The following is a 27,542-nucleotide window of genomic DNA, read 5'->3' as shown; positions in this document are numbered from 1 at the left end:
CGGCTGAGGAAGGAGCCTGCGTGCCTCTGGCCATGGAGCGTGCATTACCCGCCTGCAGTATGACCTGCTCCCCAGCACCCAGGACTAGCAGGGGGCTCGTCCTTATCGTACGTATCCTTCTCTGCGGATGCGTGCCTGTTAATGAATGACACAGATGGGGTAGCTTTGGATCGCTTGCCGCAAGCAGCGCTGATTTTACAGCACTGCTAACAGCTTAGGCCTCTTACCTGTTCCTGTTCACCCCACCTTTTCTGCTCCCTTCAACCGCAACAGTGGGAATTCTCTGCGTTAACACCTTACAGCATCTGATACTGTTGTGAGTAAACCTTTCCCAAGGCAGCTGTGCTAGCCTTTCTGAAGCAAGTATTTCAAATCGATTGTTACCTAGAATGAACCCCATGCTTTTTTCTTGCCTCCCATACTTCTTATTTGAAGAAGAATTTAATTACTTTTTTTGACTGATTCTGCCAGTCCTGAAGCATTCAGAGCAACTTCTGATTGCTGAGGGAGGGAGGAGTATGCCCCTCATTGCTCCTTCAGAGAATAGGTTATACAAACATAACATATATTAAAATTAAATCCTGCAGTAGAATATGGCTGCTTTGGTTATCTCCTTAGATGGCAAAGCCTACAAGTTTCTGTAACGGCATCTTCAAACTCAGGTGCAGTAACAGAAGGTTTTTTTGGTTTTTTGTTTTTTTTTAAAGAGAATTTCAAAGCATCATCCCAGCAAGGGAAATGCAGAATCTTTGGCCTCTCTAGAAGAGGCCGTGCTATCAGCCAGAGCACAAGTAACAACCAGTGTGAGCTTCTGTGCTTACTTTCTACAAACAAGACATACCAGCTCTTACACAGAAAGCTTTTATCCGTTGCATGGTAAAACAAGAACCATGCACAATACTAGACCTAAATGGCATCAGCTCGCTAGCCTACAAAACAGGTGGACTTGACAATCTTCCAAGATCTACCTGTTCTAGCTTCCCTCACCCTACTCCAAAGTCCACTTCTGCTCCCAGTAGGTCAGACTAGCTCTGTTTGTTCCCTCAAGTTCTGTTTTTTGAAGCACGCACTTTACCTTTCACCACTCGTCCTTTTACCTGCTTGGCAGGACTTTGCTCTTGTTCCTCCATCCCTCCACTCTCGCCCCTGCCAGCAGACAGCTCTGTGAAGAGACAGTCTAACTCCATCTCCAGTCAAAACCCAAGAGGCAACTGAAATGCGTCTCATGCATGTCATCAACATTTCATTTTCATTTCATTGACTGGCGTTACTGGGAAGAGGTCCCCGAGGTCACCAGGCTCTTGAGGTAACCATCACGGTTACATTCCTAGAGTGACATGAACAGAAAAACAGGGCAAACCTGCCCCCAGGATGGATCAGGCAGCCCTACTTTCAAGGGGACTGGGGGGAGCAGTAAGGAAGAGAATAAAAATGTGGTAATTACATGAGCTGCTATGCGTACTATGTGTTCATCGGCTAGGTGCTCGTTACGCTTTGACTCACAGCACAAGTTATAAATTGATTTCTACCAGAAAGTGGTGGTACCAAAAGCCCAGAACACTGGCCTGGTGCTCCTCCTGGGGACAGCACTGGAGTCCTAATAAGGCTGTTACTGCTGCTTGTTAAATCTGAAATTACTGAGATTCAGCCAAACTCACCTACCTAGACATTTTAATTAGCCACACCCTGACTAAACAGGGACCAAACTAGCTAGCCTGTTATTTGTTCTTAAAGTTTCCAAGATAAAAGTAGAGTAATTCTAGTACTTCTGGACATTATAGCATTATAACACAATACCACTATTACATTATACACACAAAACCACAACTGGGAATTTGGGTAGAAGAACAGGGTTTGTAATGTACCGGCTTAGCCTGGCAACTGGCCTTTCCCTTTGAACCATGCCTACACAGAACTTCTTGGCCCTTGGGCCCAAATAGTTGCTCTGAAGCAAACTGAAGTGTTTCTGCAGTGAAGCCTTCGGCTGTTCTGCACTTTGAGAATATTAATGACAGCCACTATAAATAGAAAAGGAAAGGGAGCTTTTTCCAGCCTGCCATACCCACCCCTCTGGGAAGGGGCTGCTTTCCTAGCACAAAATGCTGTAAAACAGACTTAGGGAACTGCCCTGCTGGAAGGATTTCAGCTGCTCTTTACAGGGACCCTCAGCAAGCGCCAATGCTGTACAAACCCCAAGTGTGATGTATTACAGGCAGTGATAAGGCTGGGGCAACAAATCACTTAAAAAAACCCCAACCAACCAACCAACCCACCCAAAAAAACCCCTGTACACTTACATCTCTCTCTGTTCAGCACCTCTGTGCAGTAGGCGAGAGTCCATCACCGCTTTGCTTCCCCAATGCCAGGAGAACAGCCTTCTGCTGCAGGTACATCCACTTACTCGCCTCTCTACCACTGATTTTCTAAGATTATTAGACTAACCTGTTTCTGCTGGAAACAGCTCCATGTCGGGATGTTTTCAAAGCTGGGCTTCCCTAAGATCACCAGGTTCGCAGGCTCCTGCCACCTCCGTGCAAGGAAGTACGCACAGTGGTCATAAGGTGCTTTGCAGATGACAGGGCTGTTAATGCCTGTCCACAATTAGCTCCCCAACACTGGGGCTGGGAAGCCCTTTTGCTAGTTGTAAGCTACACTGGGAAGTTCTCTCAGATCTCTGTATAAAGTAGCCATTCGCATACCCAACTAGGAGTCAGGTTTTGACAAAATCTACAGCCAACCTCATTTATTTCTGGTAGCATTACTGTCCTACAGTAGGCCATCATATTACCGTCACAGCTCCCCTATGAGGTCAGTGCTCGCTCTCCATCTGTTAAAATAAAAAGCTTTTAAAAAGACAAAAAGGGTTATTTTAGGCAGCTGACATTAAGAATTGCCCTTTGAATGCTCCTCTCCTCCCCCGCACCTGAGGAGGTGCATAATGCTGTAGGTTTGCTGAGCACACCCAGACCTACCCTGGCTTTGGGGACCACGGGGTGAGTTACTCTCCTTTCTGTGTCGCCTTGCTGTGCATCAGGCTGTCCCGTTCAGGCTCACGTTACAAAGAAATTAAAACCTAACTGTGGCAGCTGAAAGCAAACCAACAACCCTCAGAGAAGTACCACGGACCAGCTGAAAAGAGGCTGAACTTTGGCTAAAAGCGCAAACCGACCCATTCAGTGATGCGTGAGGAATCTGCAGGAGATGAGCAGCCGGCAGGGCAGGGGCCACCCTGAAAGCCAGCCTGCCCAAGGATCCCCAGCTCTAGTTCCTTCTGCGATCTGGCAAAAAATGGATGTAAAGCATCTGTAAGGACACGGTCTCTTTTTTGGCAGGGAGATAAGTGGGTGGCGGGGGGGGGCAAAAAAAAAAAAAAAAGAAATGAGAAATGCTTTGCTGCTCATGTTTAGTCTTCCCGCTGAATCTTAGGAAAGCCGTTGGGTGCATGTGCCCTAACAAAACAGGCAGAGAGTGTCTCACCACAAGTGCTTTGTGTAGGGAAGCTGCAGTCTTACACAAGTATCTGAGCCCCTCTAATCCCAGACCTTCTGCTTTACCTCCAAGAGGCTACCAGCACAGAAAAGATAGGCAGCCAGCTGAACTACAGTCCCACCCCACTGCTGGTGAGCCACAAGCATTGCTGTGCACACCATTTATTTAAACTGGACAGCAGTGCCAACCAGAATTGGGACAGCATCCAAAACCACCCAACATTTATTTTCATTCCGGGACACACATTTCCTTACAGTCCCAGCCCAGAGACAGCCCCAGAGCAGCTGAAACCAGCCATCTCCGTGGCACGAAGGTGGGTTCCGTGTACAAAGCAGTAAAGCTAAGATACGACCTCCCACGCTAAAGTGTCTGTATTGTCCATAGACATCACAGCAAGAAGTGGTGCGCTGTAAATGAAGAATAAGCAAGGCAACCGGAGAAACAACACACTTGGAAAAGAGCGATACCAAACGTTTTAATGACGGAGCTGTGGAACACATAGCATGTAGGGAGCTGAAAGCAGAGCAAGTCTGCGAGCAGGATAACCACCCATAAACCGAGGAGCGCTCAGCCACAAGACTGGTAATCCAAATACGCTCTGGCAGCTCGGGTACAGGAGGGACATTACAATAGTAACTCGGGAAACCACTGGCACGCAGTCTGAGAGAGAGGGGCTGGCTCATGCAACAGTTGGGCCTGTGAAAACATGTATTTTTACTCTTTCTGTGTAAAAGCTTAGAGGAGGGGAAAATACACTTTAAATATTTAAATATATTTAAATATATTTAATTTAAAATACATATATTTTAAAAAAACCCAAAAACTCTTTTCTGTCCCCTTCACCAGATCTTCACAGAAATTGCCCTGCAGATAGGTTGGCACTTAAGCACCCTGTCAATGCATTAAATTTCAAAAACAACAGAAACAACAAAGCAAACCTCTTCTGCGCGTGTAGCACACTGACCAGCGTAGGATGCAACAAGCATCAGCGGCAGCACAAAGGAGGGGGTCGCAACAGCAGAATCAGGGGAAGAACCAGAGCAGCTCAGGCCAGCGGGCAACCACAGACCCAGAGACTCACCCTGTCCTCCGGCTTTTCAGAAGATTGCGTATCAAGCAGCTTAGTCTGTACCACACACCACCTCAGTAAGCAGAAAAGGGCAGAAATGTTTGTTTTCAGTGGAGCACACCAGATTATTCTCTGTTCATAGCACTAACTTTGTGGTGGAAGGAACGGCTAGTACATTCGTGAGAGATACCTGAGGCCTTCTCCAACAGCATTTGGCCTGGAAAAGGAAATTCAGAAGCAGAAAGGTAATTCCAGTCACATCTCAAATCTCCTGCTAGACAGCAGGAAAGGGAGCAAAGCAAGTGTCTCACCTTGAGCATCACCTGCATCCGAGATGGAGCTGACAGCAGCACACAGAGCAAGGCAAATGAGGAGCAGCCAAGCAACAAACAGCAGCTCAAGAAGATGCGGCAGGAAGCATCTTCCCCTCGGTGAGAGGTCCAAAGACTTACAGTTGATGAAACCAGTGACAATGTTTTAAATAAAACTGTAAACCATCATTTGAGAACAGTTAGAGGGTGCACACTATCTTACGGTACCCATACAACACTTTATCACCTGTGGAATGAAGGTGATGACCCGTGTGCTTTGGAAGAGGTCAGCCTTCACGTTTCAGCTCTGATTTCTTTCTCGTTAAGCTATGAATGTTTTTCACAACTTACCCTTGCTGCTCAGAAAGCTCTAGCTGGGAGGCCCAGCAGCATAGCCACAAGCTTAAAGGCCAGTGTTCATAGGAACAAGCATTTTCTCCCATTATCAGCCAATGTCTAGGTGTTTTATAGCAAATAAGGAAGGAACTGATTTGCAGCCCTCGCTCCTGCAGCTTTCAGATAGGAATACTATTCGCTTGCCCTCATTAGCACCGCAAGAAGCAATGCTTTGATCCGATACTTAATAGCATGAGGCCAGATGTCTAGAAGCTTTACAGGAGAGAGCATCTGCAGCCTAGCTCCTGCCTCGAGATCCAATATCAGGATCTTCCCACCAGTATAGGCTTCCAGCATGCCAGGGTGTGGGATATTCATGATCCCGTCTGGCAGACGGCTGAATGTTGCACATTCTAAACTTCCAGACAGCATCATCTGGACAAGGAGGACAAAAACGCCTGCAGCCGCTATTTAAAGCTGCTGAGTATTCTGGTGTGTCTGATGGTGGGAGGCAGAGGCATATTCTGTGATGGACAATGAGGACACTCATGGGCATGGCCATGACAAGCAGGTTTTCATGGGTTGTTAAGTCTCATGTAAGCTTTTAACAAACCAAGTGTAAAATACCGCAGGACTCATGAGCAAGGATGGAAGCCTGATGTTACATCCTGTGCAACGTACAGCATACACTTACATATACACAACTACGTAACAACAACTGGGGTGGAAACGGCAGACAAAGAGGCCCACTCTGCTGACTTTACTAGAAAATCTGCTGAGTTCCTTGCCCTCTCTGAAGCAGTCAATTGCTCTTCCCAGGGCATCATTTCTATGGGACTCTGCTTTCAGACAGCGTTCAGCAGGCCCTGGGGGTCCAGTCACCGCTATGGTTCAGCCACTGCTATGGTTCAGCTACACATCTAAGTTGGCTGCAGTCTGCATCACAAAAATCGACTCTAGGCTACATGGCCTTTGCGAATGCAACAAGAGAATGGCCAGTTGCTTCCAGCCACCAGGCAGTAATTAGTACCATCAAAAACCTACTGCGCTTTTATTCCCAAATGGTCAGAGACCATCTTTTGCTGATTAAGTACTCTTAAGTACTAAGAGGCATCGAAGCAAGTTGCCTTTGTCAAGTCACTTAGCCTTGTGCTGTACTGGAAGATGGGCTGTCACTGACTCTCTCAAAGAGGACTGTCCTCACCACTGGAATCGCGGTCCTGACATACAACAACCCTTGGGGTTCCTGGACACGCTTCAGCCTCCTTGCCAGCAACAGCATCCTGGGGCTAACGTAACACACACAAACCTACACTTGACCCAGCAAACCAAGGGCTCCTCACTTCTGGTTTCATGCTCTTTCTGCTGCAGACAAGAGCTGCCACGCAATGGCAACGCCAGCTGTTAAACCCTATTTCTAGATCCGTAAATATTTTTACAGCAGTGTGTAAAATATCCCCGTTTTATACAGGGAGAAACCAAAGCTCGGAGAGGTGCTGCAAACTGCCTGCAGCCAGCAGACCAGTGACAGACTTGGCAACCAACCCGTCTCCTACGGGCCAGCCCATCACCCGGGTGGCACGGACACATCGCCTGCCTTCCAGCACGGCCCTCGGCTTGGGAGAAGGCAAGAACATCCTGTTGCCTTTGGAGCAGTTTGCTGAGCACGGTCCCAAAGGGCCACGTGGTTTCAGTCATTAAACACCGTGCTCAGGCAAGCTCTTGGCATGACGGCAGCTAAGCCAACGCAAAGACCCAAAGGTCTCCTCGTGTCTCCCCCCTCCAACCCCATGCACTTGAAGGTAAAGAAACAACTGCATCCCTCTGGTAGAAAAGACAGCACCGAGATAACTGGAGTGTCCCAGTAAAAATAAAAAAAGACACCTCACGTCCAACTTTGGGAGGCAAAGTGAGCAGGTCGGTGCCAGCACCTGTCAGAATCACTGTGCAAGGTGAGGGACACGAAATGCCACCAGCTGGGGCACAGGGACACTGCCAGGGCAAGGGGGAGAGGAACGCTAAGGCGTGCTTAACATTAACAGACATAGGTATCTGGAACAGTTATTCCTTTACAGCCTCATAAATTAGCGAGCCCATAAAAACAGAAGCCTCGAGGAGGACATGCCAAAACCCTGCCATGCAAACCATGTTAATTATGATAATAGGCAGATTTTAATAAGCCAGTTCCTGGCTCCCACACTTTCACCTATAGAACACACACATTTCCAAGGCCAGGGCATCTCAGAAATACCTGCCAGCCATCTAATTGTCTAAACCCTGGTGGCACAAAAACCATGTTAGAGGGTTTGTCACACCCTGTATCCCTTTGAATTTTCCTAGTAAAAAAAACAGAAATCAGATGAAAGAAAACTCCTCCTCTGTAAACCCCAATCTAGTCACAGCAATGAAACAAATGTCTCAGCACAGGTGGTGGTAGTGGTAAAGGAGACAGGAGGGCAAGAGGAGGGAGATGAAAGAACGGTAAATCATCTTCTCCAGATGACGGGACCGGGGAGCTCCTGGATTCCTGGCTGCGCAGTTCTGGCAGCTGACGCTGCTCTTCCTCTGATGCCCTGGCAGAGAGTCAGGCAGCACTGCCGTCCGCTTCAAACATCTGCCAGTCCAGCCCGTTGGAAGCGCGTCTGTGCTGAACACCGGAGCGTGGAAGGTGAGGAGGGGGAGCCTGCCAGATCAGCTAAGACTTTAGCTCCCGGTCGGGTTTCATGCTGAAGGGCTCCAGCCTCTCGCTCTCTGGCAGCATGCTGTTCAGCCGCTCCATCAGTGGGATCGTCTGGTCAATGCCCATCTGTATACGCCGGAGGATGGCAGACATCTCGTTGACCTTCTGGATCTGCTCCGCATACTTGGCATACTTCTTCTGACGCTCCTGCATGAAGCTATAAAGAGTTTCCACAGAGAGGTCCATCTGTTTAAAAACAACAAGCAGAGCGAGGCACATTAGGCCAACTGTTACCGCAGGCCTTTCAGCACACTGTCTTTCCTAAAAGCAATCGAGAAGCACCTTAGATGCCCCACTAATATACCAGCCAGGAACAAAGGAGCTCCTCTGTAGGTACATAACCAGTTTGTCATGAAATGGGATAATTCATAGCTGTATACCAGGGAGGACATATGACCACCTCAGTTCTACACCCAAACACTGAGTATTTGATCAGAAAATTCTTTATTTACAGGGTTGAAAACCAACAGGCACTGCCAGGAATTTCCCAATAAACCATATGCATATCCTCCAAGTTACCCGAATCCAGGGAACTCATGGCCTCCGCCTACACCTGTAGTGTATTTTCAGTGGAGATTGTTCATTTGCAAGCATTAAGCTCTACCACACTTTCCAGTGCTAATTTCATTGCCTTAGCCAGGTTGCTCTGTGATGAAGCCACTGCTGTTGTTACTATCGGCGTCTGGAAAAGTCCCGCTTTGAGAGAGCGCCACAGTGGATTGCTAGTGTCCCTAATATCCCCAAATCCTAAAAATAAAAGTGTTATGAGTGACCCCAGGAGAGACATTAAGTAAATCAGCCATGCAATTAAACATGGTAAGTACCCAAACATGGCTCGAGCATGATGACAATGACAGGAACTGCAGTGCTATTCCTGCCACTGAGTGACGAAGGTAGCCTTTATAATTCACAGCCCAACTTTCTCTTCAGCCAGACCTGCAAACTCCAGGCGGGATTCAGCTGATAGCTGCTAGTACTGTACTCACATGAGCCGAGTCGGACAGTTTTAAGCTGTTTTACATGTTGTAAGATGTACCATATATTCAGAGAGCTTGGTAACAGATCTGCTCCAAGCTCTCAAGCACACACCTGAAGCTCGGTTGCTTCGGCTCGCCATAGCTGTGCTCAACAACCCCAGTCATTCCAGTGGGCTGGGTCTTCAAACCAGTATGTCTGAGCAGTGGGCACGCATCCTGCAACCATGCTCTGTCCTCGTCCCCTCGTTTGGGACTCGGTGCATGCCCAGAGTGGCTGACAAGTGGAGGGCAGGAGTGGACACACACTGACCAGTTTTAGCTCACTGCCACCTCTTATCACCGTTTTTCCAAACCTCTCCCATCTAATTACCTGCAGAGGAAGGAGGTCACTGCTCGTGATGAAGCAGCCTCAGGGAATCGGTGCTGAGAACTCCTGGTCTACCAGGAAGCACAGGTTCAAACAACATCCCTCACTTTAACTGCGTGACAGTCAACCCATTTGGTGGAAGACAGTGATCGTACCTGTGTCCTGAAACCAGGACAACCTGTCATCAGGAACAACCCAAATTTTTTGGTGCAGTGCTAAAATACAAGCCATGCTGACCAGATCTGACTTGCATAGTACTTAATCGGTAAGTGCAATCCTGACCCAGTACGCAGTGGTGCGGGGCTGTAGGGGAGAGCCTGCAGCAAGGGGAGGACTGGGTGGAAACGGTGCAAAGCTGGAAGAGGCATCCCCCGCCGAGGAGGGAAGTCCCACCAGACAGAGCACTGCCGTCCCGCTGGCAGCAGCAGGGTTTGGGGGAAAAACTGGGGGAGCTGTGTTTGCTGACAAACACCCCTTTCAAGCCCTGGGGAGGAGGTCAAGTCAAAAATAGTTGGGCAAGAAAATATTTTATTGAGAAACCTAAGTTACAAACAGCATTGAAAACAAACACACAAGTTTCCGCTGAACTGCCATGGGGATTAGGAAGCATTTTTTTCCCCCATCACCTCCATCAGAGCTGGATACAGTACCAATTAACCTTTTATTTCGTCTGTACTCTCTAGTGCTCTCAGGCTGAATTCTTCCGCTTTGCCTCTGTGCTTTCCTGTGAATTCCTCCCTCCACGCTTTCATGCACGGGACAAAATAAAAACCAGCAGAGCAGGAAACTCCAAATAGAGTGGAAACAATTTAAGCCTACACAGGGGTTTCTATTAAAACCCCAGCTTAATAATTTAGTAGCTTGGCGCTAGCTCTGTAAATTGGAGTGTGTAAAAAGCAGACCACCACCAGGTCTGCATGGGATGGAAGTAAATTCAATCCAGCGCCTAAAAACGTCCTACCTAATGAAAGACAGTGGCGTGGAGTGGCAGCCGGTCGGAAACCTGCCAAAAGCCAGCACGCCTCATTGAACTGAGCAGCACGGGGACCCAGGCAGAAGCCTCCTCTGGTGTTGAAGTTCTCCTCCACAGGCAGGTTCTCCACATGGCCTCACAGCACTGTGCAAGAGGCAAAACTCTCATCTACCAAGCTCTGAAACAAAAAACCCAAAGGCCCCCTTTTCTCTCCATTCCAATAATTTCCATGTGTTGACTTTTAGGAGGGGAACATGGGGAGAAGCTGAAGCTAACCTGCAAAAGGAAGAAGAAACGCAGAGTGGCCTTCCAAGCTCTTTGCTACTTTTGGACGCATTCACAATGGATATAAAAAAAGCTGCCTCACAAAAAAGAGAAAGGGTGGAAGTGTGTGTTTCCTACGGTTTCCCTACGCCTAGTGTTCAAGTTTGCCTGTTGCGGGAGGCCACGGCAGCTGCGCAGCCAGCGACGTGACAAAGAGGACTGAAATTGAATAATTGTGAGGAAAGGTCAATTTTTACTCAGACTGAACCTGGTCTTTTTTAACTAGGAAAAAAAAAAAAGCTACCTGTTAACTCCTGTATATAAACGCCAATGCCTCTTTGCAGCTTTCCTTGAAGCGGGCCTAAATACACACTTACATCCTTCCTGCCTCCTCCCCCTGAAGCAAGCTCCTCCAGTGCCAGACTTTGTGATTTTACCTCTCCTGGCACGCAGTGCCATTCCTCTGGTGCTCAGACGGGGCCTTCAGTTGCAGGACTCAGAGGGTCAGCCCTATTTACCCACCACAGAGACTAAAACTGTCCTTTAGGAATCTGCAATGACTAGGGAATGCACACAAGAATCCGCTTAATTCCCATCTATTTAATTCCATACAGTAGCAATAAAAAGCATCTGGAGAAGGGGAGCTTAGGCAAAGAGTTTGCTCCCTTGCCTACATCCAAGGCAGTCCACGCTTTTCAAGACACCCTTGAGGGTCAGATGAGTGAATCTGCCTTCTCTGAGCAGCTCCCATCAACTCCCACCTCCCTGACACAAGGCCCTGCCACATTCTCTTCTGGAAAACTCAGGTCTCAGCCTCCTTGCCCACCCCTGGCTAAGAAGTTCTCTGGGAAGCCCAGCAAGATGCCTCAGAGCCAGCAGCTCTTCCGCTGCCCCACAACCATCTGCAAGTGTTTACCTGAGCTGTTTTTTCTGCTCTGCTTGCTTTGAGCTTCCTACAACACTGGGCCACCACAGCTGTGGGCAACTGCCCCACTGGCAGGTCACCACCCTGTACCCATAAGCCATGACAGACGTGGAGCTGCACTGTCACCAGCCCCTCGACGACTTCACCATCGAGGCTTCACCATCACCAATTTCTCCTGCAAACATCACCACTGAGTAAGGTATCATCACTCCCAACTGACAGGTACAGAAGGGTTTAGAGTCAAAAGACCGGACCTGAAGCCTGTGAAGAAGCAACAGAACAAAAGCAGAGGGCAGAGCCCAGCACGTGAGGTCGGCATCCTAATTCTTGTCATAGCAAGAGGTTCTGCCCAGCCTGGTCTTGAGGAAAAAAGACATGTTCTCAGTGAATGGGTGAGAGTTCCCAACACACAGTTTATTTCTTTCCAGAAAAAATTCCTCCTGTTAGAGCAGGAAACCTGAGGCTGGACATGCCCAGAGTAGAAGACAGGATTTTTTCCCTTCCTACATTGAAAAGGATAGAAGAGTTTTTTCAGTATTTCTTTTAAGAGTATAGTATCACGAAAACAGACAAGCCTAAAACTTGTCTTCCAACGTGATGTACTTTTTTTGTACAGCCACTGACATTCAGAATTTGGGTCTGTTTCTGTTTCAAAGCTCATGACTCCTCCGTGGATCAGCAGCAGCAGGACACTAATTTATGCCTCAGCTTCACACTTCAAACATGAAATGACATCTACTGGGCTTTTCTTTCTTCAAATGAAAACAGATTCATAATTACTTCCAACAACAGTGCAAGATGGATATTCCTCCACTTAAAAGAGCGCCAGCACAGCCCCTCCTGCTACACCATTCACATTGTCAACCAGTAAGGACTCGCAGACACTCCTCTGCGTTACACAGGCCCATTTGTAACACCACACTGATGAAACACAAAACCAATTGAGGGTACTTTCAGACATCTTGCACACCACAAATTCTTGCATTCATTTTAAAATTCTTCTTGGCCCACACTGCCAAGCAGAATAAAGACATTAATTTAGCCCGCAAAAAGAGTGAGGTCAGCACTGGACACTACCCAATTCTTTTCAAGAGACCACACTGAAAACAAACCAGTGCCCTATATACACCTCTTACCTGGTGTGGTTTTATAGCACCTCTGTCATGGTCATGTAAGTGTCCTGAGCTCTAGGAAACAGAGGTCGCATCTTGTTAGTTCAATGAGTGAGACTGAAAATTGCAGGTAGACGCATCTTCCCTGGTTGCAGAACATGCAAACGCAATCAGAAGTTCACTAAACTTGGAATCAAATTTCTAGAGAGGCACTGCTGACATTTGTAGCAAAACAAACACATCTTCTAAGAGGATGCTCTGTCACTCCCAGCTTTTCCACTCCCTCCTTAAAATGCCAATAAGGCAAGAAGATGTTCTGTTCCCCCCCACTCAGCAACAGCCTTCAAGAGCTCAGCTAGACATCCGTCTGTCCTGTGTCCCTCTGCCCGAACGATTTGCTGTCAGCTCCCATCCCCTATGGCTGCCACTCAAAAAAACACAGCAATTAAGGTACAATCCTTATTCCAGAAAGTTCGCTTGCTAGAACAGTGCTCCGAGCACAAGCGGCCTTTCCCTTCACGTTGTCAGGTGCCTGGCTGGGGTGAAATTAACTCCTTCCTGCAGCTGCACAAAAACCACATCAGAAAGTGACAGGCGGGAACACGACTGCATGGAATATTAGTCACGATGCGCTGGTGTGAAAATACTTTTCAATCAACGCACTTAAAACTGAAGACAGCTCCTCTTTCTGTAGTGCTTGAAAACAAATGTGCTCAATTAATGGCTTTTTTTTTTATTATTCCCCTCTCTCTTTGATAATGTCACGCAAAGTTTGCACAATAGATCATGATGACTTCCTGATGATGGGAACATCCTCTGTTTCTCCCACTCATCCCACACACTGGTAAGTGATAAACTTACTGCGTAGCATCTTTTCCGGGGCAGAAAACAGATGCCCAGCCAAGGATCCCACATCCTTCTCTTCAGCACCAGTCATGAGTACAGCTCTTGTGAGTACCCTCCCTCTGCGCCACTGCCAGGTAAACAATTACAATTTGTGTTTACGTCTTGCTTATCACATCCAAGACCAAATGCCATGCCAAAATGTTCCTTTTGCTCCCTCTGTAATTTGTCATTGCTGTAAAAATTTGCCAAGGGCTATTCTGTCTAAGCATTGCACGGATCGCAATCAAGTTAGAGAATGAAGAGTAACCATTCTAACTGGCCCTAACATTGAGGTTTAATAACATTAACAGGTACATCAGGGTCCCTACTTCAAAAGATCTACAGCTAAATCACACCTGGTCCCTTAGAGCTAGAATAGATACACAATAGCGTAAGATAGGCTGCTGTGTCTGTAATATCAAGATGTAACTATTTTGGGAGGCCTCGTGTTACACAAAAGCATTCAGAATTCAAATGAATCAGGAGGTTCATTCCTGAAATTAGCTTTTCCACTTCCTGCATATTGCATTATTGGACAGGATATGTTTGTCGCTACCCTGCGGTCTGACCTCCTCAGCCCACGTCTCCCTCAGCTCTGACTTGAGCCTTCCCTGCCTGAGAGCTACCAGCATCCTTCTGCCAACTGGCAGCTCCCCAAGCTTAAGTTATGACTGCTATCACTACCTGTTGCTAAAAAAAAAGAAAACAAAACCAAAAACCAAAACAACCCAAAACAACTAAGAGTCCTAAAGCTACAATTAAAACAATACCTACCTCTCACCCAGCACTAATGAACCAGTAGACTTCCAAGTGCTTGAAAAAGTAGGGCCCCACTTCACAGAGGTGGGAGAAGATGGACAGCAAAGCCTGACAACCAGCAGCCATCTGGAATCTGGTGCTATAGATGCTGTAGCCAGCTCTCCAGCTTGGATACATCTCCTATCACAGTCCTGTTCTACTGGACTTACTTTACTTACATTTTCCTCAACACCACAGCTATTTATCTTCCTTCTCTCTCAAAACAGCTAAACCATAACATAAGCAAGTGAAACTCAGGGCACAGTTTCACATTACACAAAATCCAACACAACCTCAGGCTGCAAAGCAGCAGTCCCACCCTCCTCCTCCAAATCAGCTGCATGATCACGGGCTCAGTTCTGCACTTAAGTCTGCAGGGGAGAACAAAACAAGTTTGGTCTTTCCAGGCTCTCTCTTCTTCAGTGGTTTGGTCTTCTGTCCGTCAGCTTGCTTGACTGACCTGTCAGCCTGACAGTCACAGAAGTGGCAGGACCACTATGTGAAGAGAAGCACCATCTCTCCCACTGCATGTGTTCCTGGATCCTAACCTAGTGTTTGCTGTGGCCGTCAGACTTTTAAATGTGCAACAAGATTCTTGGGGGAAAGAAAAAAAAAAATTATCTGATTTTATCAGTAAGTTTTCTAAACTGTCACCAAGAAAAGTTTATAGTAATTTCTAGCTTATTGACTTTAACTAGTAAGAACATGTTTTAGAGCTTTCAATTGCTTTCATAGAACAATCTGCATCCATCTAAAAAGTCATCTGTAAAATGTATCATGACTAAAAAATATTATGTTATACTCAAAGCATTAGAAATACTTCCATAGCTCTCCTAAATGACGAAGTTTAAGAAAAATAAATAACAAAAAGCCACCCAGACAACACATAAGATTAATGAACCTGTGTGTACAACATCCTCACAAAACCTCTCTTTTGTGGAGTACAACTCCACAGAAATTAATAAGAAACTCCTAACCTGTCTTTAATTTGCTGTCCCTGGAGAAGGAAAAACCTGTATCTGTAACAGAGTGATCTGTTGCCTAAATGATAACTTGCACAACTCTTATTTCAGACTACTAGTAATTGTGCTACAAAACATGGCCTTCAATTCTCTCATTTCCTGATTTTACGCTGCTGCCATATTACTCATTCAGAACACTCCTATATCCAGCCAGAGCTGGGATATTACAGGACAACAGCACTTATGTTATTCACCCTTAGGGTTTCATTTTACTATAAATTTCAGTTCTGTACGTTCAACATGTTAGAATGACTAGCTTTAAGCAAGTTAGTTTTCCCATCAAAAATAAGCTTTGATTTAAAGTGATGACCACTGTCATTAATGAGAAGTTTCTCAGAAAACACTGCCATTGTCATTTCAGAGTGAAAAGGTGCTATCTAAAATAATAAGCATCATTACATTTGCAAGCCATCTGATATATAATGATATTATTCTCAGCTTCACACCTGGGACCTGGTAGCCGTAGGTCTTCTTTTCCAGGTGTCCTAGAAAAGATCTTTCAAAATTTTTCACAAGGGGATGCTACCTTTACCATATTTAGTCAGGGTTAGACACTAGAAGAAAGCGTTTTCTAGAAGAGAACACTACTTAAGAAGAAAAAGCTCTTAAATCTGTTCTCAGAGAACGCAAAGGAGCCAAGTTTTAACCATTTCCTACAGTTTGTGAAGTGGTAAAAGGATTATTAAGGACACCCTCTTTTTTTTTTGTCTGGGGAATTGCAGACAAAGATGGGTTCAAGCACCCTGCCGCACTTACACAGCCAGTCCAACACATCTGGTTGCATCAGACCTACCTCCCATGTGCTGTGCATATGGCCTGTATACACACAAGGAAGCTGAAGCGCGAGATGTGCAGGGGCACAAGCCCAGCAATCAGGAATCGGGGATTTCTGGACATCTGATAGCCCAGATGAAGCTTTTGCTCTTTCCCTGGCAGCCACAGTTCTCATATGAAAGTCCAAATCAACAACTTTTCATCAGGGAAACTCAAAGGTATGTCAGCTCTAACAATGTTAGCCATTGATAACCTGAAAAATTTCTGAAAGATCTTTTTGAAGCTCTATCAGCTCTTTCATGTTCAAACAGAACATGAAATGAGCCAAGTACATCCCAGTCGTGATGAGAAGGGGAGGATGTACCCCTTCATTCCCAGAAGAGCTACTTTCAAGACTGACTCCACCATACTTCCACAGTGCTGAAGCTCAAATGTCCCAGCACTTTTCTGGAGGTCACAACATTTGATAGTAAGTCTTTGGCTTCAGGAAAGCCTCAAGGAAATCCTAAGCACTGTAGATCATTTCCACAGCAAGCTCTTTTGAGGCTATAGACTATTGTTCACAGTAACAAGAGTACACACCACCACCAACCATCAACGATTCAGACAAAAGTTCAGTGAGTGAGCAGTGGTAACTCTAATCCACTCTGAGCATTCACAGAAGGCTGAGTATTTCTCTCTCCTTGTTTATTTCTACAAATGGATCTCTAGAACAAATTGATCAAAAGCAAGAAGGCATTTGAAAATTTGGGCTATGACCTGGCAGGAGAACTTGTAATTGAAAAGTAAGTAGTTCATCTTCAGTTCCCATGTAGCTTAGGTCAGGCATAAGCAAGAATTAAATTCTATGGACTAGATTAAGCAAAAGGAAAGTTTTATAACAACTACCTGAGCACCTTTTTCAGCTGAAATTAATCTGATTTGGGATTTTATCTTTTAGATAATTTGCCAGCCCCAGCAATTGCTCTTCAAGTACATCACTTTCTCTTCTGGTAAAAACATAAAAACAAAACAAACAAACCCCCCCCCCCCAACTTATTTCTTCTCCACTACACCACAGTACAGCACAGTTCATACACTGGATTAAAGGGTATTCTACTATACTATAATTCGGCATTTTATTCAGGCTTCCAGAGGTAGATGACACATCTAGTCAGAAACAACACCCATATGAATTAATTAGTAGTAAATGATATGTTTCATACCTCTAGAGCAGTGTTGAAATAATGGCTAATAATGTTCTCATATAGAAACATTCGTGCCCCAATGGCACAGAAACATTAAGGAAACCCTACCCTTCATAAAAAGCAAGATGGACAGATTACTTGCACTAGGCTTTGTAATACTTTCAACATGAAGTCATCTCTGCAGATCACATCTGATTGTTATCAGAATGCTAATTATAGGGCTGCTAACACAAAGTCAACCCCGCTCCCCCAGCCTACCATCTAGCATCTTTAAGTCATCAGAGCCAGTATTATTTGCAAATATTTGGAGTTGCAAACCTATCTAAAATGAACATCAAACTGCTGAACGGCTTTTAGCTAACATTCCTGACACACACACACCCCCACCCCCACCCCAGCCTCCTTCTCCTCCCCCAATTATCACTTAGGGGTAGAGTTGACACCTTGAAAATTTCAATTCGACCTTGAAACAGGAGGTAATCGTTAAGAATGAAAGCCTGTAAAGTGACTTTTCCTGTATCAACACAATCCAGCAGGGAGGGAGAAGACCATTTTCGATCTACGTTAACCCCAGACTTATTTAGAAAGAGAAGTTGTACCATTTTTGGTCTTCATTTGACTAAGCCAAACAAGTAAAGCTTTTCCAGTTTCCCCCCCCCCGCAAGGTTCTCCTCTCTCCAGGCATCCTTATAGCCCTTCTGTTGTACTATGAACTTGCCTGCCTCGAACACAGCGAGAGCTGCGCACAGCGTGTCAGACGAGATTGTCTCAGAGCCTTGTGCAATCAATATGTTCCTGTTTCTCATGGGAATACCTTGTGTGACACACCCCCAGGCTGATACTTGCTTTCTTCATATCTCAAATCTGTTTCATGCCCCAATTCAGTATCAAGTCTGCCAACTCTGGAATGGACTTCAATACTTATTCCAATTTTAAGATCTACAATGCTTTGGGGTGGGGTGGGTGCTTTCTTTGTTTGTTTGTTATTGTTTGGGGGTTTTCCCACCTGGGAAAAGAAGGCTAGAATAAGAAACTCAATTTCCTAATTTAAACAGGCTGTGAGAAGAAACCAAATTCTATTCCTTCTGGTACCTGATCATCATAAACTCGATGCAGTAATCCTGATGGAAGTGTTAATGTAAGCCTTAGCATACTAAGACTTCTGACCTTCAGTGCCAGTCTCTTAAGCACCTAAGTTCTATAGTAACACAAAACTTTCTGAATGCTAGATGCTTGTTTAAGTTTAATTTTCTACTCTTCCTTGGAAATTTGGGAGTGAAAAGGATTCCAGTTTAGATCTTTTCTTAAAAGGCCGTAAGAAACCAAAGCACAAGAGAAGGAAATGTGCTGGAACTGATTTCACACATATATTCCAGGAGTGAGGGACTGGTCTTTTTTAGGACACCAAATGAAGCAGTGCAACAGATTTCAGGCTGTCACAAGTGCAAACAATCTTTCCTCTTCCTTAATAACTGCTAGATCACTTCATAAAGTTTGTGTACCACAGAGCACTGGCCATCTGCCTCAGGCATAGACAGCAAGCCATTGATTCTATGTATTACAGTAACAATTAGGAAGCTTTTTCAAAAGCAGTTTCCCATGTTGATGCTGGCTCCTTAGGACATCACCCCAACACTCAAGAATTCAAGCTACTTGCACATCAGGCTGGAGAAAAATGAACAACATGAACTAGAGGATATGAAGGTAAGTTTCCAGCTTAACAACCCTGTACATTTATTTCTACATGATGGTGCCTGTTAAGATTCCAGTCTTTATAAATAACACTTCATCACAGAAGAGAGGAGGAATAGAGAGCCTGATAGAGTGCCACAGTCCTCATAATTCCAAGACACCAAAGACTGTATTTAAGGTACCGATTTCCTCACAGAACACTATGTTCCCTAGCTTTTCTAAAAAGCATGGCAGCATGGCATTAAATTCCTTGAAAATACAAGTGCCATTTCAACCCAGGTTCTTCCCCATTTCAGAAATATTACATTCCAAGGAATTCTCAGGCCTCTGTCCCTGGATTTGGGCCATTGCTAATTTAAGTCTGTGAACCAAAAGGCTCAATTTTTCTTGCAAGTTAACATGGCCTCATCTAGAAACTCTTTATATGTTGTGTCAAAACGAAACACACCTCCATTTTCACTTTTGCCAGGCTTCAATTAACAGCCTTACTTTTGATCCTCTCAGCCCTTCCCTTTAATGGGACAAAAGGTAACTTAGTGGTCTGATCCATATGAGTACATAGACCTTGAAGCAAAGGCCTGAAGCTGAAGAAACACTTTGGGCTTGGTAAGGCCATTCATATTTTGCTGGCCTAATTCAGTTTAGTCAGAAGGTGTGTCATTCTCAGGGCAGGTTTCACAAACAGTTTTGCAAACTCAGATCTGGTACCACCTACAGGGAAACGGTAACTAACAGGAATGGCAACAAACATCTCTCAGCAGAGTACTAAGACAAACTCAACCAATTAGCAAGCAAAAAACACCACCATGAAACCTCCCCTTCATTCAAGTCCATTCTCTGAAGGGCCACTGGTCAACTGTGACTGGAGCATGGGATGAATCCCAGACACTCCAAATCTTTCTGCTTAGAGAGGAATGGAGCTAAGAAGAGTGACTGTGGCGCATCACCAGTAGAAACTATATATGCTTGCAGCAGAAATACAGCACGAGTCTAATTGCAGCCTTGGTTAATGGGATCCTGCACTGCATCAACCTAGCCCCCAGCCAGACAATGTCCTTCCAAGGTTTCTGGCCCAGAATTCATTCATTCCTAGTGATGGAACAGCATCCCCCACTTAGGCAGCTTTTCCCCTTATCACCACCTTCAAGGTACCTTGTCCTTTAACTTCCACCAGGAACTTCCACCTTTACAAGCTGTCCCTACCACTGCCAGCCCTCTCACCTCTAAAGGAGAGGGGTTCAAAGCCAGGGGTCCTGCCCATAGCAAACCCATCCTCCCCTCAGGGTGGAACAAAGCCATGTTGATGACCTCGGCAGGCCACATTCCCCAGCACGTTTTGCCAGTAGGTGACAAGTCTCTTCCATAAAACAAACGCTCAATGTCAAAGAAACAACATAGATGCAATCAAGATCAAAAAGCCACAAAGCATTCACAAAAAATAAACTGAAATTCCTAAATCCCCAAATTGCTGGGCATGTTTTACTTCACACACATGGTGACATGAATGACTGAATCACAATTTATGAGTCTTAAATACATGGGATAAGCTACAATGTGCTTGTATATAATGCTTGTGTATAAAAGTGCTTTTTTTTTAGTCTGTTGCTTACAGAAAATAATTATTTAACTCCTATCCATAATTTTAAACAGCTGAAATACATTGGGAGACACGATGTGGTGTATGTGTGGTTCAAAAGTTATTTACTCGCCAAATATTAAGAGATGTATTTCTGGACATCTTAACTACATACTAGAGAACCCCATTACAATTACTTTTTGCAGCAAGCTGGTAAAGAAAAAAAAACCAAAACAAACATAAAAAAATAAATCCATACACATCTTATTCTGGAATATTTGTTCAAAACAATGAGCTATTCCCATAGACGAATTTACAGGTATGAAACAAGCCATACACTGTAATTTGCTATGTGGCAAACCAATTAGTGATATTAATGCCTGCCTGGACAAAAGTTGTTTAACTATTAAGAATAGTTAAGAATATAAAAGTAATGTTTATTACATTTGAAGATGGGGGGGGTCCCCAAAGATGTGTATCATCTTTGAGATATTTTTAATTTCATTTTATACTGTAAAAAGTGTTGTTTTCAGAATTATTGTCAGTCTGGGATTCCTATGGCAATTAAAGCTACAGATAACACTGCCTTGATAGTTGTTTTTAGGGCAAAGCATAAGAGCCCTCCCAATGATCAGATCGACTTTCAAATACATTCTAAGCACAGTTAATCTAGGAACTACATTTGCCTTTAAGGGTACACATAGGATACTTTGAGAAGCACATCCCCTTTGCCAATACTGGAAGTCTAATAAGAAACGCTGAAGATCTTTTCATTCAAAGCTTCTTTGAAAGGAGCTTAGATGGCTTTCAGCTTCCCTTTTGCTTTCATAGAAAGAAGCTAGGCCTGAATTTTCAAGTGTGACTAGTAATTTTTGGATACTCAGCTTCAGATATTTTGAAAGATGCAATTTTGGAGAAGCTTAGCACCTTGTTCATGAAAAATAGGGTTTGTTTAAGGCACTGAAACTAGACAGTTTTGGAGGCACACAAAATCACGGGCCCTTTCTGAAAATTTAGCTCTTGTTCCCCAGCCTTTACCTATTCTACTTCTTTCCCATTCCCTGTTACTCACCATTCCCTAATTAGATGACTCTCCAAATTCTCTTCCTGCCACCCAAAACAGGTATCCTCCACTGATAAGGACTTAATGTAAAGTAGCCCTCTCCCTGCTTCATTTCCTTCTTTCCCCCAAGTCATACCTAGTATTTAGTCATTGGTCGTAGTAATTTAGTATTGGTCAACATTCGCCTTCAAACGAATCTTGGCAGAAACCCTCGGTCTTACAGATCGCAAAACCGAGGCAGGCACTCCTGGCAAAGAAATCACATGCAGGTCTCAAACCCAACAGCAGCTGAGTTGCTCAAAACTTCATACTAATTATAATGCAGATCTACAGCACTGTCATAGCAGATGCAGATGTGGGATGCAGCAAGTTAAGACCTCCTGTCTACAGCTAGGACCCTAAACCCACCACAGAAACAAGAAATATCACATTCTCCCTAAGGCGCATCACCAACTCTGTCCCCATCATTAAACATTTTGTGGCAAAAGCTCCAAGGTGCAGGCAAGATCAATTTAACCTGTTAACTATCTATAATCACCTTTTATACCCTAGCATTTTGTAACACACTATCTACTGGGTTTTAAAAATGCACCCTTTTCCTAACATACACATATAACAAGCTCACATGGGTCCAACATACCATCAGTACACAGACTAGATCCTGTTCCCAGACCCATCTGAACAGAATGTCCCCGGAAGTCAATAATGTGGCGATTCATCCAATAATCTAAAAATTTTCATCCTACAAAATACCAAAGTATAGACGAATTACCCAGAAAATGCTGCACACAGGCTTTTTTCTTGAAAACTGTCAAATTTTGTGAGATGCCATAACCCTGGATTAACACATACATAAATCCCAAATTGCTGTTCTGTTGTTTTTCAAACTGATAAGGAGAAAAAATTAAAAGGAATCCTAAATATTTCAGTGGTCCTGGAATTAATGCAGTATTGCAACAGATGGTGAGTCAGCTGCCAAAAATTAATATGAAACATAATATTTAATGCATAGTGGTTATTTTTTTTCCCCTAAAAAGATGCAAGCACATCCTTTTTTTTTTGGCAGTGAAGACAAAGCCTATTGTCATAAAAATCAATCCCTTCCAAAACCAACAGTTTGGGTATGAGTAAGTGTAACTGCTGAAGAGAGGCAGTTGAGACAACTATCTTCAATCACATCTTCAATTCTTTCCCCTTCAAGAAAATGCTTGGGTAAATGTATTTCTTCGAGAGAGAGAACAGTCACAGCAACCTGGAAGCTGCACAGGTTCTATGTTTAGGAGCAGATACAGATCCAGGCAACACACTGCAAAGAAATTCTGGCTAAACTGGGAAATGGAATGGAGAGCAAAGCTAGACTGTTTTGGTCCCCAAAGTAAGGGAACGCACAGATGGGTCTACTTAGATCTGCAGTAACTACTGTCATACAATGTTTCTGTTTTCCTTAGCTTATTCTCTTTCCTATTCAGACCCATTTTAATTCAGATTGTGTGCCAATTTACAAACCACCATAGTCAATTATGAGTTATCGAGGACCAATAAATTTACAACAGTACTTTTGAGTTTTGCCAGAAAACAGGAAACTTTTTTTCTGGCCACACAGACAACGAGCAAAAGATATTTGCCCTGGGACATTTTGTCAAGGAAAGACTAAAAAAAAATCCTGGCTGCAGGCAGTACGACTGTAGCATACTATACAGTAGGACTATTACTGCACTGAGTACAGTCAGTGACAGTCTGAAAGGTGAACATACCTCAGACAAATGGTAGGGAATCGGGGACTAAAGCTTACCAACATTTTGTAGGAAAGCTAAAAGCATCAGTCACTTGATAAGTCTGTTATTGGAAGAAAACACTTCAATGCTTACAGTGTTAAAGAAAGGAAAAGGGAAATACTGACTACCGAAATGAGGATAAAAGAATTTACTGTCCAGCTCATGCACACATTATGCTTTTCACAATACACTTCATTTTCTCTTTCATTTTTAGTCTTCAGCAGCGGTCAAAGCTTTGTCTACATGGCGAAACTAAATTATTGCTGACAAATAGGTGCAGCCAAATGCGATTTCCTTTGTCTACACTTGTAACAAGAGACATACCCTGCTCTAGTTCAGCTGCACCCCTCGTTGTCAACAACTGTCAACAGCGGTTCAATTTAGTGCACCAAGGAGAGCCCAAACAATTTGGAAAGAATGATTTGAGTGGGTCCCACCCGGCTCCTCCAGAACACACACACAGAACAGCCAATGCAAGAAAAACATTTAAAAATTATTAGGAAAATGAACAGTAAAAACCCACCAGATCTGGCAGAGGAACTGAAAGCATCTGAAGTTACTTAAGTGTTGTGACCAAAAAAAAAAACCACCAACCCAACTGACTTGTCAGTTGCCCGAGTTAGTCGCCCATTTCTTCTTTACTTTGTCAGAGAGGAGTCTGTGATAAAGAAGCTAGTGACAATATCAGTATCATCGTTTTATTTATTTTATGTTAAAAAAACCCATAAGCCTTACAAACTAGAAGAAAACATCACCATAGCTAATTTGAAAGGCACTCTGCTGCTTGCCCTATAGGAGGCAAATACAACTAATGCAGATTGCACTGGTGGAGTCTACCATGACTTTAAATCATGTCGATATTCCCTCTCACACTTTAACAGCCAAAAGAATTACAATCTGCTTGGATTAATGCACTACACTGTCATTAGGCTGGCAATTAAATCCCATTTCTGAGATTGTGTGATCTGAGTCACCAACATCTGCAAATATCTTTACATCTTGTGTAATAGCTGGCCTCAGATCTTGATATACCAAAGTAAAAAGGCCTTTTTAATGGCTCCCACGTTACTTTGGACTTACAACTTCATGATGACAGCAGCTTCTCAAAACAGCCCATGAATCAAATTTATTATCCAGTTTGTCACGTGGGATTTTCTTAACTCTAAGCCAATAAAGCAACAACGAATCAAGGTCATTGTTTATACTGCATGAATAAAAATTAACCACCTGTTCAAAAATTTTTCTTTTGACATTGAAAGGTATTTGGCCTCATAGAGACTTTTGACATATGCAGCATTCACCAGTTCTTCTACACATCTGGGAGTATGTGAGAGAACACTCTCAAATAGCATCTCCTCTCATGCCAGTCTGTCTTGACATTAAAAAAAAAAAAAAAAAAAAAAAAAATCTGTCAGCCATCCTACTGCTTCCAACATCAGTAGTTACACATGAGAAAGACGATCCCATTGCAGGATGCTCACCCCAGGGATGCTCACCCCAGGCATTAATTTCCTCCCCAACAGTATCATTGAATATCTAAGTAGATTAGTGATTTTAAAATGACAGTTTAGTGGTAAGAACAGCAGCACAGGAAGATCTTTTTGCCATATGGATCAGAGAAGAGACAGCATGTTATGGGCTCTGAAAACAAAGTCTAGCTCTACAAACCCAGTGAAGAAAGGAAGAACTACTACCTTCTCCAACCATAGATGTTAAGATAACCATTTCTTTCCTTAAATTAGAGCCTAACCATGAGGCATAATAAAATGTATGCTAGACAGACCGAAATAAGGAACGTTACCTTTAAAAATTCCAGTCATCTTTTACTTCTTCAACAGTTACTTGCAGTACTTGCCATAACAGAGGAACAGCCACTGTTTACAGCCAGGAATCTATATCCATATCTATATCTATCTATAACCAATAAACACACCACCTAACAGTAACCACAATGAAAGCCAGGAAACTTTGCCTGAAGTGCAGAGCCACAAAGTTTCTCTACAGGGTTTACTCTGAAGTTGACTGCTGCAAGTGACCCACGGCTATCTACAGCAAGCACTTGCATTCATAGCACACGATGGCCAAGCCGATGCCCCGAGCCCTTCCCCACCGAAGCAGGCATGCTGCAGGCAGTACCTCCTTGATCCGCTTCACGAGTGCGTTCTGATCAAAGGCAACTGCTTCTGCACACTGGTGAAGATGATCTTGGTACCGGAGACACAGCTGCAGCACCTGCTGAGGGTCCAGCTTTTCCAGTTTGGCGTTGGTCGGAGAGGTCTGCCCGCTGAGGAGTCCTACAAGGCAAGGGAAGGACCAGAGTTAATCTGACTGTTCATGGAACTGGTTCAGCTGCAAGCTGAGAGGCAGCAGAACAAACCCAGAAAAAAGCTTTATAAGGGGTAATGAAAAACTAATTCAGGATCTTAGGCTACTGAACAGACTTCAGCAACGTAACAGCGAAGGCTAAAGTAGGAAGGGTGCGGATTGAAGATTTATGGATGTTTAGGATTTATAGCAGTGCAAAGAACAGTTTTCCATAACAGCTTAGCCGCCCCTGAAAGAACTTAAACACAGACTCTAAATGCAGGTCCATTAACGCACCTCAGCTTGGTTTTCAGCGATATGCTGTGTAAAGCTAGTCCTGTTTCTTCTCCTCCACAAACAACCCTAAACGGTAAAAAATGAACCCCCTCCTCATTTATGTATGCCAGAAGAGAAGGGAGTTGAGATCTGCATTCCCATATGGGCATGGGACTCAAACTGTTTTCACTAGAATCATGCTGTCAAAACCAGAGCTCTAAAAATTCACTGATCCCCCGAAACAAACCTGAATAAAAAATGACCCACCTAAGTTGAATTATTAGGGGCGAAATGTCCATGTTTTGCCTACCTTGCCTTTTTTAAGGATTCAGAACCCTTTCATCTTCTAAGATCTTTCTTTACAATCTCAAAGACTAGCAATATACTTTCTTCTTTTTTTTTTTTAATATGGAATTAAGACTCTTACCTACTTGCGTGAACAGGTTTCACAAAAAGCTCACCAAAAAAAGGTATTAGACTTAAAATTGGGACACTGGTAATATCCAGAGGAGCAAAATTGTCCACAGAAATTTCTCCTGCCCATTGTTTGTTGCCTACATAGCACAACTTGAGAACCTTTGCTGAGCTCAAGCATGCGTGTGCCATACTTTCCCCAAAGCTGCTGGAAAAAATTACGCTAAACTCAGGCCATCCTTTTTTTGCTATTTCATTTACTTACTTTCATTTCATTTTCCTTCAGCATTAGCACAACTTTTTTCTTATTGGGACACCATCTGTGACAACCAGCACATACACACAATCTGCTTTTCCCAAAACATCCGTCAAGCTATGTAAACTGAATTCAGTGACTGCACGCATCTGCCCTTTGGGACTCTCAGTTTACAGACAGGAAAAGACATTAAAACAGCAAATGTAAGCAAGTATCACACTAAGCAATTAAAAAGTAATAAATGCCAGTTATTTGGATTGGAAAAGTTCTTCTAAGAATGTACCTCAGTGGGAAATGGAAACTATTTTGGATGGCCCTCATGCCTATTGGAAGCTCCAACTGGTGACATCGAGTTCTTGCCAAAACACAAGAACAAGATAGAAACCAAGATGTAAGTCAGAAGCATCTTATGAATTTGAGAAAGTTAAACCTTTGAAAACATTTGCAGACAGAAATGAAAACAAAATCAGGACAGCAACTTCATCAGATACTGTGAAGTAGGTTTACTTTTCATCAACACTCAACATTTTATTCTCTCAGGATGCTCTCAATTACTCTTTGCACAAAACCTTTTCTTTCCTCATCTTAAGGGGAAAAAAAAGATAATTTTGTTTTACTGACTTGTTGCCCACTACAGTTGCACTGTGTGAGTCAAGAGGTCAGCAGAGGAAATAGACACTTCACTATTTAGTCTCAAACCCCTGTATTAGCAATAGCCAAATTTTTTTGTGTGTTTTAAAAAGAATCATCTCAAACACAATCTTAGGTCCAGCAATATCTATCGCAAATCTTTCAAGCCTACTTTCAGCTGAAGAGCAAAACTTTAATGGGAGCAAACCCACTGAAAGAAATAGGACTTTTCTTAAATGTGTACGTTATGTTCTAGTGCTTCCTCAGTTTGTTAATTCTGATCTTCTATAAAATTATCTTGACAGGATAAATGTTCAAATAATGTTG

General features: G+C 43.9%; 1 protein-coding gene across 2 annotated transcripts in view; it reads right to left on the bottom strand.

Annotated features, from left to right (window-relative positions):
• Positions 1 to 6,282: 6,282 nt before the first annotated feature.
• The window catches only part of BORCS5 (BLOC-1 related complex subunit 5), a 74,741-nt gene continuing 53,481 nt past the window's right edge, over positions 6,283 to 27,542 (bottom strand). Inside the window, exons 3-4 of one of the 2 annotated variants that reach the window (XM_052791009.1) lie at positions 25,472 to 25,629; positions 6,283 to 8,131 (exon numbers count right to left, since the gene is read on the bottom strand). In XM_052791009.1, coding sequence (XP_052646969.1) covers positions 7,901 to 8,131; positions 25,472 to 25,629 — 389 coding nt within the window. In that variant the 3' untranslated portion in view covers positions 6,283 to 7,900. Of the gene's footprint in view, positions 8,132 to 12,069; positions 12,639 to 25,471; positions 25,630 to 27,542 lie in introns of those variants that run through there. The other variant, XM_052791010.1, reaches the window with a different exon arrangement.

The sequence above is a fragment of the Harpia harpyja genome, chromosome 6 (assembly GCF_026419915.1).
Source record: "Harpia harpyja isolate bHarHar1 chromosome 6, bHarHar1 primary haplotype, whole genome shotgun sequence".
Classification (NCBI taxonomy): domain Eukaryota; kingdom Metazoa; phylum Chordata; class Aves; order Accipitriformes; family Accipitridae; genus Harpia; species Harpia harpyja.
The sequence above is the reverse complement of the archived record's forward strand: the minus strand, read 5'-3'. Positions and strand labels throughout refer to the sequence as shown.